General features: G+C 41.7%; 1 protein-coding gene and 1 long non-coding RNA gene across 7 annotated transcripts in view; one reads left to right on the forward strand and one right to left on the reverse strand.

Annotated features, from left to right (window-relative positions):
* The window catches only part of LOC116282633 (uncharacterized), a 199,368-nt gene extending 189,011 nt beyond the window's left edge, over positions 1 to 10,357 (reverse strand). For both annotated transcript variants that reach the window (XR_012078428.1, XR_012078427.1), the window contains exon 1: positions 10,045 to 10,357. This is a non-coding gene — a long non-coding RNA (uncharacterized lncRNA). The remainder of the gene's footprint in view (positions 1 to 10,044) is intronic.
* Positions 9,320 to 17,420, forward strand: part of HMGA2 (high mobility group AT-hook 2) — a 127,547-nt gene continuing 119,446 nt past the window's right edge. For all 5 annotated transcript variants that reach the window (XR_012078425.1, XR_012078424.1, XM_072973021.1 and 2 more), the window contains exons 1-2: positions 9,320 to 10,271; positions 12,913 to 12,999. Coding sequence is in view for 3 of the 5 variants with exons in the window: in XM_072973021.1 (XP_072829122.1) it covers positions 10,161 to 10,271; positions 12,913 to 12,999 (198 nt within the window). In the remaining 2 variants the exon portion in view is untranslated. The remainder of the gene's footprint in view (positions 10,272 to 12,912; positions 13,000 to 17,420) is intronic.

The raw sequence follows: 17,420 nt of genomic DNA on the forward strand, positions 1-17,420 counted from the left end.
ACTGCGTCCCAAGTAGCCTCCCTTAATTCCCACACCATGAAAATCTCTTCTTTCCTTGAACTCACTCAGCACATACTTGAGAGTCATTATCTTTTTCTGCCTTCAATAATCGTGACTTATGTACACGTACGTCTGGCCAGTTTGTAAGTTCTTTGAGCTCTGAACCCACACCCAGGTCTGACTCGTTTTTGTCCTTCTCTGTCTCCTTAATGTTCCTCTTGAACTCTGCCTCCCTCCCCAAAGTACCTGAAACTAAGCTTGATACCAAATGGGTGTGTTAGCAGTATTTACTACTGCTAATTACTATTATGATACTGGTTCCTAATTTATTGCGATGTAAACTTTACCAAAAAAATTATGAAAGTGATGGCACAGACTAAATCCTTTTGGTGATAACGGAGCTGTTATACTTAAAACATGCACTAATCATTCACCGATGAGACGTATACAATAGAGGGCTTCATTTTTATTTAAAAAGTTTTTTGATGATAAATCTGTTTTTTTCCCAATACTTTTCTAGGGTATCAAAGACAAAAATCAAGTGCAGGCAAATATTCATCTGTAACTGAGGCTTTTTCATTATGTGTTGGAATCAGAGACAGAGCTATCTTCTAATCCAGTCCTTTTAAGCTCTGTTCTGGGAAGTGCCAGAGAGTCTTTCCAGGAGTGGGCATAGATGGAGAAGCCTTCAGCAGGCTTTCACATGAAGAAGGGTGCTGGTCTTCAAAAGGAATGAAAACAACTTCCCTAACCTCACCTCCTCCTCCCCACAACGTCCCCCAGCTTAGTCGCTCAGTCCCTGCCTAACCATCTCCACCAACTGGGAATTCATTTATTCTGCAATACAATTATCCAGGGTATTTTCATACAATCCTAAATTTAGAAAGCTCTATTTCATATTTGACTGGAATCCGATGACCCATCATTCCTCTGCTTGAAGCAATAAGGAATATATCTAAAGTTCCTACTTCAAAACAGCAGTACTTTAAGATGGTATTGCCAAGATGTATTGCCACAAGCCGATCTTCAGGCTCAGAGTCTTACTTCCTTCAAATGGTCTTTTGTATGACACATTTGGAAAACCCACTTGGATCACGTACTATTTGTCCAAATCTGTCTTAAACACAATGCCCAGAACTAAATATAATTCTCCTGATGTACAGTGGCAAGGGCAAAATACAGTGATATTATTACTTTCTTTATTCTGAGTATTTATAAAAGCCAGTTTTAGGGACTTTCAGTTTCTGATTTGGCATATAAGGAGCTTCTAAGTTGCTATTCTGTCATAACAAGTAAAAAGCTGAACAAACTAAACACAAAAAATTCTTTTAGACGCATAAGAGAAGTGAGATCACAGGGCAAATCACTACATCAAAAATTGGAGAGATAGGTGATACAGAGAATCACAACTTCCCAGAGCAGAAACCACTGCAGAATCAGTACTGGAGTAAGAAAATCTGAACTGTAATTGATGACTTGCAAAACCAGTAAGAAAGGAAAAGGAAATTAAAGTATACAGATTGAGAAGAAAAAAATAAAACTGTCTTTATTCACAGATGATGGGATTGTCCATGTAAAAACATCCAAAATAACTGACAAAAGAACTCCAGGAACTAATAAATGATTATGGCAAGGGTGGAGAAACGATGTTAATATATAAAAGTCAACTGCTTTCTTATATACCATCAATGAACAAGTGGAACTTGAAATCAAAATCATTTTACCAATAATATTAGCACCTTCCCAAAATGAAATACTTAGGTACAAATCTGACAAAATATGTACAAGATCTACTTGAGGAAAGCCACAAAACTTTTATGGAAGTTATCAAAAAAGAACCCAATAAATGGTGAAATATTTCATCTTCATAAATAGGAAGACTCTGTATAGTCAAGATATCAGTTCTTTTTAACTTGATCTATATAGATTCAACACACTTCTTATCAAAATCTCAGCAAGTTACTCTGTGGCTTTCAAAAAGCTGATTCTGAAGTTTATATGGAGATAAAAAGATCTAGAATAGTCGACTCAGTATTGAAGGAGGAGTACAAACTCAGAAGACTAACACTACTGCAAGATTTACTGTGCAGTTACAGTAATCAAGACAGTGTGGTATTCACAAAAGAATAGACAAAGAGAGCAATGGAACAGAAAAGAGAGCAGAGAAATAGATCCACACCGTTGTAGTCAACTGATCTTTGACATAGGAGAAGAGGAAATACAATGGATTTAAAAAACAAAACAAAACAAAACAAAAACAGACTCATAGATACAGAGAACAAATGGGTGGTTGCCAGAAGAGAGGAGGTGGGGGAGAGGGTTGCAAAATAGCAGAAGGGGACTAAGAGGTACAAATCTTCAGTTATAAAATAAATAAGCCATGGGAACGTAATATACAGCATAAGGAATATGGTCATTAGTATTGTAATAACTTTGTATGGGGACAGATGGTTACTAGAATTATCGTGGTGATTATTTCATAATGTATGCAAATGACAAAACAATTATGCAGTACACCTGAAACTAATATAACATTGTACATCAACTACATTTCAATTGAAAAAAAAAAGAAATACAATGGAGCAAAGATAGTCTTTTCAATAAACAGGTTGGAACAACTGGACATCCAAATGGAGAAACCTCACAGTTGAATCAGTCCCCATTAAAGAGCTCTCCCAGAAGTACTTCCCAAAGATTTCTGCTTATATTTCAATGAGCACCCCAACGTAGAAGGGAGGCTGGGAAACATAGTTTCATGGTTGGGCACATTGCCATACTCAACACTTTAGGTGCTCTTTTGCAAATTAGAAGGGCAGAATGGATATTAGGTGGGAAATGAGCAGTATCTGCTGGTTAGCTTGATATGCAGTCCTAGGAATCGCTTTTAAGTCAATTTTTCACTCTGTACTGGCATGGCTGATTTTTCCTCCGTTTTGAAACTAGTTCCTCCTTATGACTACTTCATATTCATCTTCTTAAATTATACTATGGCTTGTTGAGATCTTTCAAATCTTAATTTGGGCATCAATAGAGTTAGCTATCCCTTCTATCTTTAGGATACCTGAAAACTTGAAAATTCTGCCAGGATGCTGCTAAGACCACCTTTGAAGTTGACATCAGCACAGAGGAATGCATAACATTCAAGCTATATTTCTTCATCTTTTCACAAAGATGTCATAAAAATTTTTATCAAATGCTTACTTAATTCCAGGTGTTCTATTTTAACATATATACTGCTGAACACAGTGGAGCCATTAGAAGTGGTCCTATAGAAGAATATTCATTGACATGAAAAAAATATTCAAGACATATTATTTACATAAAAATAGGTTATGAAATAGAATGTGCAGCATGAACTTATATTAGTTCATTTAAAGTCTAGAAGGATTAAAATGCTACATTGTTATCTATCAGTGGTGGGATAACTGGAGAATCTTTTTTTTTTCTTTTGCTCTTTTGTCACCTGCATTTTCTGCAATGCATTTTCTAATATAACAAATATAACTGATCCAAAAAAGGAATAGATTCTTCTAGAAGCATTGTAGAGAATGGATTTTTAAAATGTAAGATTAAAGGTTAAGAGACCAGAAAGAAAGACACTGGAGTTGTCCAAATGAGAAATGGAGAGAGTTCTAAGGCAGCGACCGGAGGTGGAGAGTAAATGGACAGATTCAAGGAATATTTAGAAGGCAGAACTTGAGGGACTTAGGGATCATTTAATGTGGAAAGAGGAGGATTTAGAATGATTCCTAGCTAAGAGTGATTGCTGGCTAAGGAAATCACCAATTTGAGGTTATTAATTGGAATGAGGTAAATAAAAAAGAAAATTTGTTTTAGAGGAAAAAATGATGGGCCAGTTTCTATGGTTATGTAACAAACTACCCCGAAAATTAGGGGCTTAAGAATAAAAACAACATTTATTTTATTCATAAATTTGCAATTGGGGCGGTGTTCAGCAGGGGTCTCTCCTCTGATCTACTTCACATTAGCTTGGGGTATTTTAGAGGTAGGGGTTGGGGGACCTGGAATTATCTGAATGTGTGACCTCTCCCCATGTCTCTCCAGTATGGTGGGTTCAGGAATTCCAAGATAACTGAGATAGAGATAAAGGTAGAGTAGTAGAGGGGAAGCAGAGGGGATGAAGAGAAGGAAAGAGGAAAGGATGGAGAGCAGTGCCAGATGATGTGTTTCCATGCTGGCCATTGCTTCACCACAAGCCCAAGAGATATAGCAGGGTGGGTGGCTTGGTAGGTGTGGTCCAACCACTTAAGACATCTCCATACAGACTGCATAAGTAATTTTTTTTCTTTCTTATTAAAGTGCAGTCAATTACAATGTGTCAATTTCTGGCATAGAGCACAATGTCCCAGTTATGCATTTACACACATATATTCATTTTCATATTCTTTTTCATTAAAGGTTATTACAAGATATTGAATATAGTTCCCTGTGCTAAACATAAAAAATTTTTAAATCTATTTTTATATACAGTGCCTAACATCTGCAAATCTCAGACTCTCAAATTGATCCCTTCCCACCCCCTTACCCCCAGTAACCATAAGATTATTTACTACATCTGTGAGTCTATTTCTGTTTTGTAGATGGGTTCATTAGTGTACTCTTTTTTCTTTTTTCTTTTTTTTTAATTCCACATATGAGTGATATCATACGGTATTTTTCTTTCTCTTTCTGGCTTACTTCACTTAGAATGACCATCTCTAGGTCCATCCATGTTGCTGTAATTGGCATTATTTTATTCTTTTTATGGCTGAGTAGTATTCCATTGTATGAATATACCACATCTTCTTTACCCAGTCATCTGTCGATAGACATTTAGGTTGCTTCCATGTCTTGGCTATTGTATATAGTGCTGCTATGAACATTGGGGTGCACATGTCTTTTCACATTAAAGTTCCCTCCAGATATATGCCCAGGAGTGGGAATGCTAGATCATATGTTGTCTATTTTTAGTTTTTTGAGGAATCTCCATACTGTTTTCCATAGTGGCTGCACCAAACTACATTCCAGCCAACAGAATAGGAGGGTTCTCTTTTCTTCACACTCTCTCCAGCATTTATTGTTTGTGGACTTCTGATTGATGGCCATTCTGACTGGTGTGAGATGATACCTCATTGTAGTTTTGATTTGAATTTCTCTGATAATTAGTGACGATACTGAGCATTTTTTCATGTGCCTATTGGCCATTTGTATGTCTTCATTAACTGTTTTCTTGAAGCAATCCATGGGATGGCAGAAGGAAGGGACATTTACCTGACCAGATCCCTTCTGTATCAGTTTCTACGGCTGCATAGTAAATTTCCACAAACTTAACGACTAAAAAGACCATTAAAATACTTACTTACTAGCATACATTTTTGTAGGTCAGAAGGCAGGTATGGCTGGGCTATCTGCTGAGGGCGTCACAAGGATGAAATCAAGGTGTTAGCCTGGCTAAATTCTCGCCGGAGGCTCTAGGGAAGATTCACTTCCAAGCTCACTCTTGGCGGAATTCAGAACCCTGTGATTTTACAAAGGAGGTCCCTGTTTCCTTGCTGGCTGTTAGCCTGAGGCCGCCCTCAGCTCCTTGAGGCTCCCCACATTTCTTGCCATGAGTATTCTCCATCTTTGAACCAACAATGGACAGTCAAATCTTTTTTGAGCTCCAAATCTCTAACTTCCTCTCCTAAAATTAGCCCGAGAACATGCTCTGCTGTAAAAGCACACATATGGTGAGGTCAGGCTCACCAGGATAATTTCCTTAAGGTCAACTGTACCATCTATCAGAATCTAACCCTGGGAGTAAAACCGCAAGTATAGTCCCAAGGATTATGTACAGCACATACACCAGGGGTGCAGCCATTCCTATATCTGACTTAAAAGCTGCTTGCTAGTATATCTAGACCAAGATTGTTTGGGACTGACAGTATGTCAATAGGTGAGACGTAGAAACGCAGCTGTTCCACTTCTCTTCTGCTTCCACGATTTTCATCAAAAAGGAATGTTCTGGGAATCCTAGCATATATTCGGTATTTAACAAATATTTGTTGAATGAGCTGTGTATCGGACGGAAGAGACTAAATATTTGTAAGGGTAAATGAAAGGCTTAACATAATAGGTAAACAGATTTTAAGTGAGCACCTAGCTGTTTCTAAAGAGATTCTCTCCAGTTCTGAATGCATTACATTTCTGAATCCTGAGAGAATAATAGGTGAGATTACTGCAGAACCAACTCAACAAATGTTTGTTGAGTGAATTAGTGGGCAAATTCATTTTATTTAGTGATCCTCTGTCTATGGGACTAGAAAGACTGTCCAAAACCACCACCCCGCCCTCGCCCACCAAAATGTTAACTTGGCAGCCTATATTCTTTCTTGGTGGTACTATACTGAAACTCTTAAGAGATTCTCTCTCTTACATTACATTTTGTTAAATACGAAGCATATTTTAAAAGACATGATCACTAAAACTGTGAGTTTGAGAAGTACAAATGAGTTCAAACACTAGGAGTATTTTTCAGAAATACGTTAACCTTGTACTATACTCAGCTTCTACATTCTGAACATATATATGTATATATGTGTGTATGCTATGCACTCTGTTCAATAAATACTAAATATATTTTTCTGTGATCCTATATAGGTTCACTTCTAAAATATATGGTTTTAATGAATCTCCCTCTAATTGAGTATTAAATACATCCATGATTAATTCAATTTGTTATAATCTGAGAACATCCTTAAATTATTTATAACTTATGAATATATTAAAAGATAAATATAATGTGATAAAGTGCGCTGTGAGAACCTCAGTATCTTCACAGATGCATCTTCTTCTAATTAAAATAATTTTCAAGATATTTTAATATATGTAATTCTTTTCTCATCCTCTGCCACATTTGTAAAATAGTAACTTATTAAGAGTAACAATCATAGCAGTAAATTAGTAAGTATCAAAAGTATCATGAACTGAACACTACCTACACACAATTGGTACAAAAAAGAGGTGTTAAAAATACTACCTGTCTCTATGGAATCTACATTCAATTTACATATAAACAGGACACAGTTAGAGAACAAGATATTACACACGTTTTAAAGTCTGTCAGAACTAGAAGGACCCTCAGAGATTATGTGATCTTTCAGTTGAGAAATAAGGGCAGAAAACATATAGAAACTGGAAAATTACATATAGCTTCCAGGAACGAAAATATACAAAACTGATTTAGACAAAACCTGATGCAATATTTGTTTCATAGTCTTCTGGTTATAAATTCAAACAGGGTCAAATAGTCTAACAGCAAAGTGACAGTGTCTGAAAACAAGTGGCTGGACATTCTCCCAATCCCATTTTTTTCCTGTGTTTTTCTTAGAATCAAGGCTTTAATGCAAAAATAAAATTCTGGAATCTCTTCCTTGCCAGCATATTTTTTTTAAGAGCATGTATTTTTTTTTTTAAGTCTGAGGATATAAGGCACCCAGTTTAAAACTGATTGACTGAAATCCTCGGTGACTTCTCTTACATTCATCCTCAGAATTTTATCTCTAGTCCTTGCAAAAAGCAAGCAGCAAAAACAAACCAAGAAGCCCATTTTGTATGCGTATGTAAAACGTACACACCACTGTGCGAATGTGATCACATTAAAATATGTGCAAACTTGGCAGTTAGGAAATGTCACTGCAATCGTTAGTATGGGAAATCTCAATCTCTTTGATGACGATACCATCTTTCAGCCAAACCCCAAGCAGAAAACCTTTGGTTCCTGTTAGACCCCTCCCTCCCTAGGCCAGCTGCTGGGTTCCGTCCGGAGGGATGGGGGCTCTCCCTCTGCATCACAGCTAAGCGTTCCCAGACCCAGGAGAAACCCTGAGTTTCTGCAGGGCACTCAACGTGCAGCTCTGCAAAGTGTCCCAGCTCTGCAAAGGGCAGCTGGAAATGGATTTAAAATGGCAACGCGGACCAATCAGCGCCGCCTCGCCGGGAGCAGACCTTTACACGCGCCTCCTCCACAGGCACAGCGGAACCTGGCGGTGCCTAACCCCTTGCTTGGGGCTGTAAAGTAGGCGTTTTTTATTCCACGGTGGTCTATATTTGGGGGAAAGAAAAAAATTCTTCCTCGGGTGAAAGTTTTTATTTTGGATTCGGTCCAAAATAATTTTGGGTGTGATGTGTGAAAATCTGAACCTAATTTTTTCAGAGTTTTTTGTTATTTAAGGATGAAAAGAGGTACATTTTAAAATGTACTCCACCTTTTAAAAACGGACTGTGGTCATTATGGTGTTCACATAACTCAGAAACAGCCCAGGCTATAAAATTAGGACTTGGCAGAAAGGGAATTCCAAGGGATAAGGTTAAATCGAGGTAAATCGAAGGGAGAGTTGGACAGTTGGAGCAATTGTGGAGCTAGGAAGCTATGAGGTCCGGCGTGGGGCAGCCTCTCTACCCGGCGAGCATTGGAACCCGGGTGCATATCACCATCCAAAGGGAGACTTCAAGTCGCCTCTAGTACTTCCCAGGGGAAGAAAAAAAAAAAAGGCTCAGTAAAGAGGCTGGCGCGCTTCGTGTGCCTGTGTGCACTTTGCACGTGTGCATGTGTCTGCGAATGTGCATGTGTATCTGCGTGCATGTGTGCATGTAAATGCGAGCGTTTGTTTACATATGTGTTTATGCCTGCATGTGCCTGTGGGAGTGTGCACGTGTAACTGCGTGCCCGTGTGTGCGTGTCGATCTGCGTGCGTATGTGTGTCTGTGTCTCTGTGTGTGTGTGTGTGTGCGCGCGCGCGCGCTGGGTCCTGCGATCTGCGAGGAGGGCATTCCGACGCAAAGCAGGGCTGCTGGGGTCCCGCTCCCACTCCTCTTCAGTTATTCCCCACTCCCAGGGAACTAGAACTCTGCCGCGCGCGCAGCCAGACGCTTCCTGCAGAGTGCTGGCTCCGCATTGTGGAGGTGCAGGTAAAGGCCAAGCCCCTAAACGTGGCTCCAGGGCAGCCACATTCCCGCGCCTTCCTAAAACAGCCGCCCTGGGGCGACCTCGGGCGGCGGGCGGGGCGAGGCCGACGTCGAGCCGGCCCGCGATCCCCGGCCTGTCCCTTTAACCCCGCCGCCGGGCGGGAGCACGTGAGCGGGGCTCCGGGTGGCACCCGGGCGCCGCCGCCGCCGAGGCAGTTGTATTTCGAACGCTGCCTCTGGCCTGCGGCCAGGCGCCTTGGCTCGGCGGTCCGCCTGGCCTCCCTCCTCCTCATACTTTTCCTCCTGCGCAGCCCCCTCCCCTTTATCCGCCCACGATTAGAGGTGGGCACTCCCCCCCCAACCCCGCCGCCCCCTCCCCAAGCACACCACACACTCATCCCGCTTGAATCCTGGGGCAGGAACTCAGAAAACTCCAGCTCGGGCCGCGCGCGCTTGGTGCAGGACGCAGGAGCAATCAGCCCGTCCCCCTCCGACTCTCCGGTGCCGCTGCCGCCTGCTCCCGCCACCCGAGGAGGCGCGGTGCCACCCACCGCTCCGTCCCCTGCCTGCGCTCAGTGCCCGACCCGATCCCGGCAGAATCTCCCCATCCTCCCTTTGCTTTCCGACTGCCCAAGGCGCTATTTGTTTTCTGTCTCTCTTTCTCTTTCTTGCTCTGCAAGCGCGGAGCGGGGGGAAGAGGAGGAGGAATTCTTTCCCCGCCTAACGTTTCAAGGGACACAATTCACTCCAAGCCTCTTCCCTTTCCAAGCCGCTTCCGAAGTGCTCCCGGTGACCGCAACTTTTGATCCCAACCCGAGAGGGGAGCCTCCCAATTCCAAACCGTCTTTTTCTCCCCCTTCGCTTTCCTCCTGCTCTTCGCTACCTCCACCTCCACTGCCACCTCCACCTCCGGCACCCACCCACCGCTGCCGCCGCCACCAGCAGCGCCTCCTTCTCTCCTCCTCCTCCTCCCCTCTTCTCTCTTTTTGGCAGCCGCTGGACGTCCGGTGTTGATGGTGGCAGCGGCGGCAGCCTAAGCAGCAGCAGCCCTCGCCGCACGCCAGCTCTCGCCCACCCCGCCTCCTTCTCCAGCCCTACCTCGCAATCTCCTGAAAGGTGCTGGGCAGATTCGGGGCGGCTGAGGCGAAGCGGCTGCAGCGGCGGTAGGAGCGGCGGCGGCGGCAGCGGTAGCGGCGGCGGCGGCGGGAGGCAGGATGAGCGCACGCGGTGAAGGCGCCGGGCAGCCGTCCACTTCAGCCCAGGGACAACCTGCCGCCCCGGCGCCTCAGAAGAGAGGACGCGGCCGACCCAGGAAGCAGCAGCAAGTCAGTACGCGGGCGGGGTGGGGGCAGCAGCCCACCTCAGCTCCCTCCGCGAGGGCCCCGCGACGCGCGGCCACCCGAGCGCGGGAGCCCAGCCGCCGCGGCCGCCGCACGCCGCACGCCGCCCGCCGCCGCGGGGGCGGGCCGCGTAGTTCCCGGCGCGAGTGCGCGGCGGAGCCCCGGCGCCCGCGCCCCTCGGGGCCGGGAGGTGGGGAGCCCAAGCGACCGGCCGGGTGCAGGCGGGAGGTGGGGTCGGGCGAAGCGCGTCCTCGGACTTTCGCTATTGTGCCCGGCCCGAGTGGCGCGCTGTCTCCTGGTGACGGGAAGCGGCCGGGTCCGACAGACCGGGGCTCACCGACAGACCGGGCGCTTTTCAAGCCGCTCTACAGTGACCCCGGGGGCAGGGGTGCTCTGGCGGGTCAGGGTTGGAGGAGTTGAAGTCCTGGGGGCCGGAGGCTCCTTCTCCCGCCAACCGGGACCGCTCGCTAGCTGGGGACTAGCGCGCCGCAGCCGCCCCCTTGGCGCCCTCCCCAAGTTCCCGGTGGCCTGAGACTCGCGCCCTCCCGACAAAGAACTCGTGGGCCCGCCCGGTTCTTTTCGGATTCTTTAAATGCGGCGCGGTGGAGGTCTGCGGGCCGCCGCCGCCGCCGCGGAGGTGTCCCGGGAAAGGGGCTGCAGAAGATCCTGGGTCCCCACGGGATGGGATTAACTCGTTTGGCCAAAGGCGCGGTGAAAAGTAGTGTCCGAGAGGGTGCACGGTAGCTAGGGTCACTTCCTCGCCAGGCGCCCAGTCCCCCTTTTGCCTCTGGATCCCGCGCCTCAGAGCTGCAGACATTAAGTGTGCTTCTCCAGGGCGAGTGGCTGGGGGTTGGGAGGGAACGATCGAGGGGCGCCCGGGACCCCGCGGAGTGGAGGGTTTTGTCTGCGGATGCAACCAATTAAGCGTGCAGCCGGCGCTTGCAGAGCTGCGCGCAGCGCCCAGGGCGGGGGTGGGGGTTGTTCGCGGCTATTTCCAAGCCTCCGCGGGCAGGGCTGGAGCGGGACTTGTCTATTGAGAACATTTAAACTCCGCTTCCGCGGGCTTTAAAACTTCTCCTTCGTTCTTTAGCCTTAAAGCGCTTCCTTCATGGCAAATAGGCCGATTAGAAAATAATCCTAGAGTCCCAAAGCTGCCCAAGAGCAAGGTGGGGAGACCGAACAATGTTTGCTTGACAGTGCGTTTTAGAAAAACTGTTGTACCTTTTTGAAATCATCAAAGGAAACACGCCAATCTAGAGGCCCCTGAGTTTTCCCGCTCTGCCCGAGCGACACTTTATACCGCGGTAGGATCCTGTTTTACACCTCCCAGGAAGTCACTGCCCTTCCCCCCGCCCTTGTTTCCCACCCGCCACCCAGCTCTCTGTAACTCTACTAATTGCCCCCCACCTCCAAAAAAATAATCCAAAAGAAATTGCAGTGGGGTTTGGAGGTGATTGGAGGTTTTACCTTTGAGTTAAGCCAGAGTTCACAAAGAAAGAAAAATGTGTCTCCGATGTGTTTGCTCCGGATGTGCCCACTGGCGCTAGTGGTCCCACAGAAGCTTGCAGGAAACCTTCTCCAGATTCTCTAAATAGGATGCGAATTTTCACTGAAGATTTTCATGCATTTTAAGCTAATTAGTCTCATTTAATCACCGAATCTGAATGAAATGTAAATTGATGATTCACTGGATAAATATTTAGGATCTGGAATATTAATCATTGCATTTTCTTAACCACTTGAGTATTTACTACTTGGCATAGAAGCCATTTAAAGTTTTGCTAAACCTATTGATAGTTTCAATTTCTCCTTCCCAGACACTTCCATTCCTCCTCACTCCCCCAGCTCCTTTTAGTTTTCTTCAGTCCACCCCGTACGAGTTTTCTCAAAAGAAAGTTTTGGAGAAAATGTTTATTTTTACCAAAAGATATTTAAATCTAGACTGGAGACCATTCCTGCATCTCCAAAAGGAAGTGGAGAATTGAAGCAATTATCTAGATAATTCAAGCAAAACCTCCCACAACAGATTTACCATAATTATTTGGAAATTTTAGGGGGAATGGAGTTATTTTAAGTTGAATAACTTCGATAATTGCTCCAATATTTCACTCAATGTGTTGATTGAGTCATAATTGACCTACAATGCATTGGAGACACAAAATGATCAAAAGCCACCTTTTCAATATGGAAGATTGTTGAAATATTTATGCTGTTAGCTTCATATTTCTGTTTGAAATGCTAGTACAATGGATAGTAGTATTTGTGTAAAATGCTGATTATTTCTATCAGCTGCCAAATGCATAACTTTGCAAATTTTACACTTTTAAAATGTATGACTTTCTTTCTGGAACATGCAGCCTTGTCAGCCTTTGTTACCTTTTTAGGGTTGAAATGGAGTCTAGTTTTCATATGCACAATAGAATTTCCTCTTTGAATTCTTGGATTAACAGTATAGTTATTTCCTCTTTCTGTAAACTCTGTACCATCATCATCCATTTATGCTTAAACTGAATGTGTTCCAACAGTTCTGTTCAGCAGCACAGGCAGAAAATATAACTATAGAGTCAGGGTCAATTTCTTTCAGACATTATTGCCACAACAGCATTTTTTTCCCCCCCGAAACTAGGAGCCAACTGGTGAGCCCTCTCCTAAGAGACCCAGGGGAAGACCCAAAGGCAGCAAAAACAAGAGTCCCTCCAAAGCAGCTCAGAAGGTGAGATTTCTTAAGTCCTCCCAACTTTCTCAACGCCCAGAGGAACCTCCCTGTAATTTTCCCATTCTACATCTGCACCTAAGGATTTGTCCCGAGTGGGTAACCCAAGACTCATTTCCTACCTTTAATATTAGCAAGATTTCCAAGCAGATGCTTGGCATAAAAAGTTCATGAAGATGCTTACGGTGTTGTTTTTTAAACAGACAAGCACCAAATAATACGGAAACTTAAAACGGAGAAGGGAGGGGAGGCGGGGGAGTGGAGAGTGGACGAGCAAGATTTGCACCAGTTGTGAAATAGTTAAAAACAGTTCAAAGCTATGGATTGTCTGGTGGTGAAGTTTTTGCAATTTCCTTCTAAAATAACAAAGATTAATTTACTTTGTGCTTGTTTACATGATTACTGGAAAACCAGATTCTGCTATGAAAGTTAAGTATTTTGCCAAATAGATGATAATTAGAAGTAGATCCAATTGTGGAATCCTGGGGAAAAATTTCATGAATTTTACAGCTTTAAATGTGCTGATAAACTGTACTGTTTGTTTACAATAAACCTGCAATATAATATATTATATAAACCTGCAGTATAAGATATAATCTCTCAAAAGCCTTTCCATCTCAGGTGACATAGAAACCCTCTGAATGGGACAATGAGAAGTTTTTTAAACAAATATTCCACTCACTTTTGTGTATTTTGGGGCAGGATAGAACCCAATTAAGTGTAACTTCCAGTGTTTTTCTTTATAAATTTTAAATTGCAGTTAAAACACTTTATGTTAGGTTGCATTTTAGCTAGCAAAGAGGAAGTATCTCATTGTGAAGGTGAAGACAAAATTTGCTTCTGTTTTTAGTTTTACAACTAAATCAGGAAAAAAAAAGTTGCTGTATTTCATTTGTAGGCTTATATATTAGTTAAAAACAAAGGTTCAAAATTCAGAGGTAAACTTTGATGTATCTTTTAAGTAGATTTGAGTATAACATGTAAAGTAGTTGTGAAAAAGGACTATATGCTCATCTTTGGGGGATTCATGTTTTGTGTGGTTTTCTCTGACTGTGGGCACTAACCATATTATATTTGATAGTTTTCAGTGTTGTAAACTGCCATAGCAACCAGTGATACATATAAAGTTATTTAAGAAGCAACTATAAGTTCTTGTCTGTTTTATTTTAATTGTTTTGAAAGAGTAGATTTCTAATATATTTAAATATAACTGCTTCTCAGAGGGGGGATTTAATTGTACTCACATTTAATCACTAAACTTTTAAGTAGCTCTAAATTATCTTATCATTTAAAAGTGACAGTATATAATCTGATATTACTAATATGAATACTTTCTATTTGTTACATTGTACCTGCTTTATTAAATTAACTAATTTAACAAAGGAGTATTTTTTTAATGTGCCATAAATTAATTTTATCTTAATTTTACTCTGATGAGATGGCAAACAAATATCTTGGTAGGTAGATGCCATTTAAACTGGGGCCCAATGACTCTGAAAGAAATGCAGCATTATAACATTTCCCAGGAAGAAATCTTAAATCTCATCATCAATTACTTAAAATTTAACATAAAAGAAGGAAAAGGAATTATCTCTCAGATTTTACTGCATTATCTTTTTTTTGAATGAGTAATGAGATCCTTCCACCATCTTCTCTTCGTTTTGAAGTGTTGGCCACTGACTAACAGAATCTTTATTGATAAAAGGAAAAAGCTGAGACTTGTACCTAATTCGCCACCTAAAGCAAAAATAACAAAAAGTCGATCTCTTCCCAACTAAGGTTTGACTTATTCTTAGTTATTTTGGTGGTAGGCGTTTACAAATGACCCTAGGGCTACTCATCCTTCTGAGAATTCTTCATGTGTATGCATACAGGATTACAACTTCCACAACGAGAAGCAGGTTTTCTTTCTCACAAAGAAATTTTCCTCTGAAATCTTTCATCCTTTCAGACAAAATTATTTCACACAATTCTGTTATGAAAGTCCCCTTTCTAATAGAAATGGGTAAATATTTTTGCTCATAACATGACTGTTACATTTCTTCAGTTTTATAAATTACGCTTCATTTGGAGAAGATAATACTTTGCAAAATAATGAATGACATTGATGAATTGTTCATGGCATGTGTAAACTTAAGGTATTTTTACTTTCAAATCAGTATTTATTGAGTTTGCTACTACCCTATGTAAACATGATTATCAAACATATATTTGTTTGTCTAATGTATATTGTGCTCTAATGAAACATTTTTTTGTTAGGATTTTGAAAAGTAATCCTTTTTAGAAAAATTTACATTGTTCATAACACATAAGATGAACATACCCAGCTAGACTGACCAGGGTAGTTATAAGAAGTCTTCTGTGATTAATAAATTGGGAATTCTCCTGCAAACCAAGATTCATCAAAATGGAAAATGTATAACAGAAACTGGTAAGTATGTAAGAGAACAGAACACTAAAATGAGAGGAGACGCAGGGGACACTGGAATGCTGATGATGTTGTGTGTTTAAAATTTCTTGCTGCTTGGAGTTTCTTTACTTACAAAGTTTGTATTGGGACTCAGTAACTGGCCTTGGGGCATTTGAAAACAAAACTGCTTGTTGGAAAATTAGCAGTGTGAAACTTGACAATGCATGTGGAATGTTTCAAGACCAAGTGGAAGGCTACTAAATTAGCAATCACTTTAATTTCAGGCCATATTCAGTATAAAGTTGATTTGTATAATATATAAAACAAACATTTATAAAAGCAGAAATTGTTGTGCTTGTAACTTTTGGAAGAGAAAATAATTATTCTTCAATTTGCTTCTGTTCCATTATGACAAATTCCCATGATGACTCTGATGTAGCAATTCTAGTCATTCCTAAGAACACCAATCTGAGTGCTCAAAATTTATCCCTGAACCAGTTTCATATTGTTGTCTTAATAAAAGGAATCAGAAGTTAATATTTTCCTGAATAAATAATGTACTCGTGTATGTGTGTGTCAGTGTATGTGTGTCTTGACCCTTTATTTATGTTTTAGTTTGAGATATACCTGGGACCAGTTGCCACTTAATTTCCTTTTTATTTTGCTTTGTTTTCCTCACCTGTTTGTGCTGGATGGAAATACTTTGTATTTTCACATGTCTCCTGGGGAGAAGAAAGACATAATCTCCTTTAGGTTTAGTTGAGGGTTTTTGTTGTGGCTTTTTAATCATGAGGGAACACTGGAGGGGTTTCCTTCACTAATTCTCTGGTGTTTAAGGTCACAAGTCAAATTCATCTGTAAGTCTCAAGCCAGTTCTCTTTCAGGTACTTTTAGGAAAAAAAATTTTTTTCTGAGATTGAATTAAATTTTAATAGAAGAAATTGCATGTAAAAAAAGATTTCAGGTGTAAGATAACCCTACTTCATAGTATCATAGATTTGCTTGAACTTCCTTTTGACTTTAATGAAGAGAACTAGAGAGCAAAGTACAAAATAAATGTATCATCTAGGTAAAGTAGGTATACTTCAAATAATGTGTTCAGGCAAACATTTAACTCCTATCTTCCATTTGCCTGTACAAAAAAGGTTTGATATGAATTGGATGCTACAAAGGCAGATTTGTGCTCCTCTAATCATGTTCCTAGAAAGGTGGTTGATTTTTCGCAAATCATTACTGACACCAAACACAGATATTTTAGGATGAGAGAATGTGGGTTTTCATCATCATTGCAGATAAATGTTAGAGCATAGATGCTGAGTGAAGACGGGATTTTTTATAGGAAACAGTGGGTCCAGTTGAGGAGAGTAACCAAAGGCATCATCATAGGTAAATCAGGGAAAGGTGGTGTTAGATGTTGACACATAACTCCAGCCTATGGCTTCTATGTCACTGGTATCCTCTGGGTTTTAATGGACAAGTAATTTCCACTGGGACTCAGGGTTCTATCTGAATGTACAGATGAATCCAGTCAGATGGAACGAAGGAAAGCCCAGTTGTCTCCATCATCTTGGTCTCTTAGGCTGTCTCACCTAAACAGTGAATTTTGTTCACTTCACTTTGCTGTAGAGGACTGAGCCTTTGTGCATCAATAAATTCTATCTCACTGTGCCTTTGAGTCATCATAGATTACAATCCAAATTTGGGAGATTCAAATATGTTTGGATTATTTTATGAAGCCGCTTTTCTTCAAGGGACCCAGAGATCTCATTCTCTGGTAGTTATTCTTCTGGACTTTTTCATCAAAAGCCTCTCATGACTTCAACTGACCTACCAGTCTGGCTCATTTCATCTCAAAGTCTTAACAGATCATTTTGCTAAAAGAATATACCAGGTTGGTATTCTGTTGCATTTCAGTTCTTATTTTTTTGTGGATAGATGGGTGCTGAAGAGCATTTTATGTTAGTTAAATCATTGAGAACTATCTTATCTTGTTAGTTGACTCCCTGCTGTT

This window comes from Vicugna pacos, chromosome 12 (assembly GCF_048564905.1).
Source record: "Vicugna pacos chromosome 12, VicPac4, whole genome shotgun sequence".
In the NCBI taxonomy this organism is placed as follows: domain Eukaryota; kingdom Metazoa; phylum Chordata; class Mammalia; order Artiodactyla; family Camelidae; genus Vicugna; species Vicugna pacos.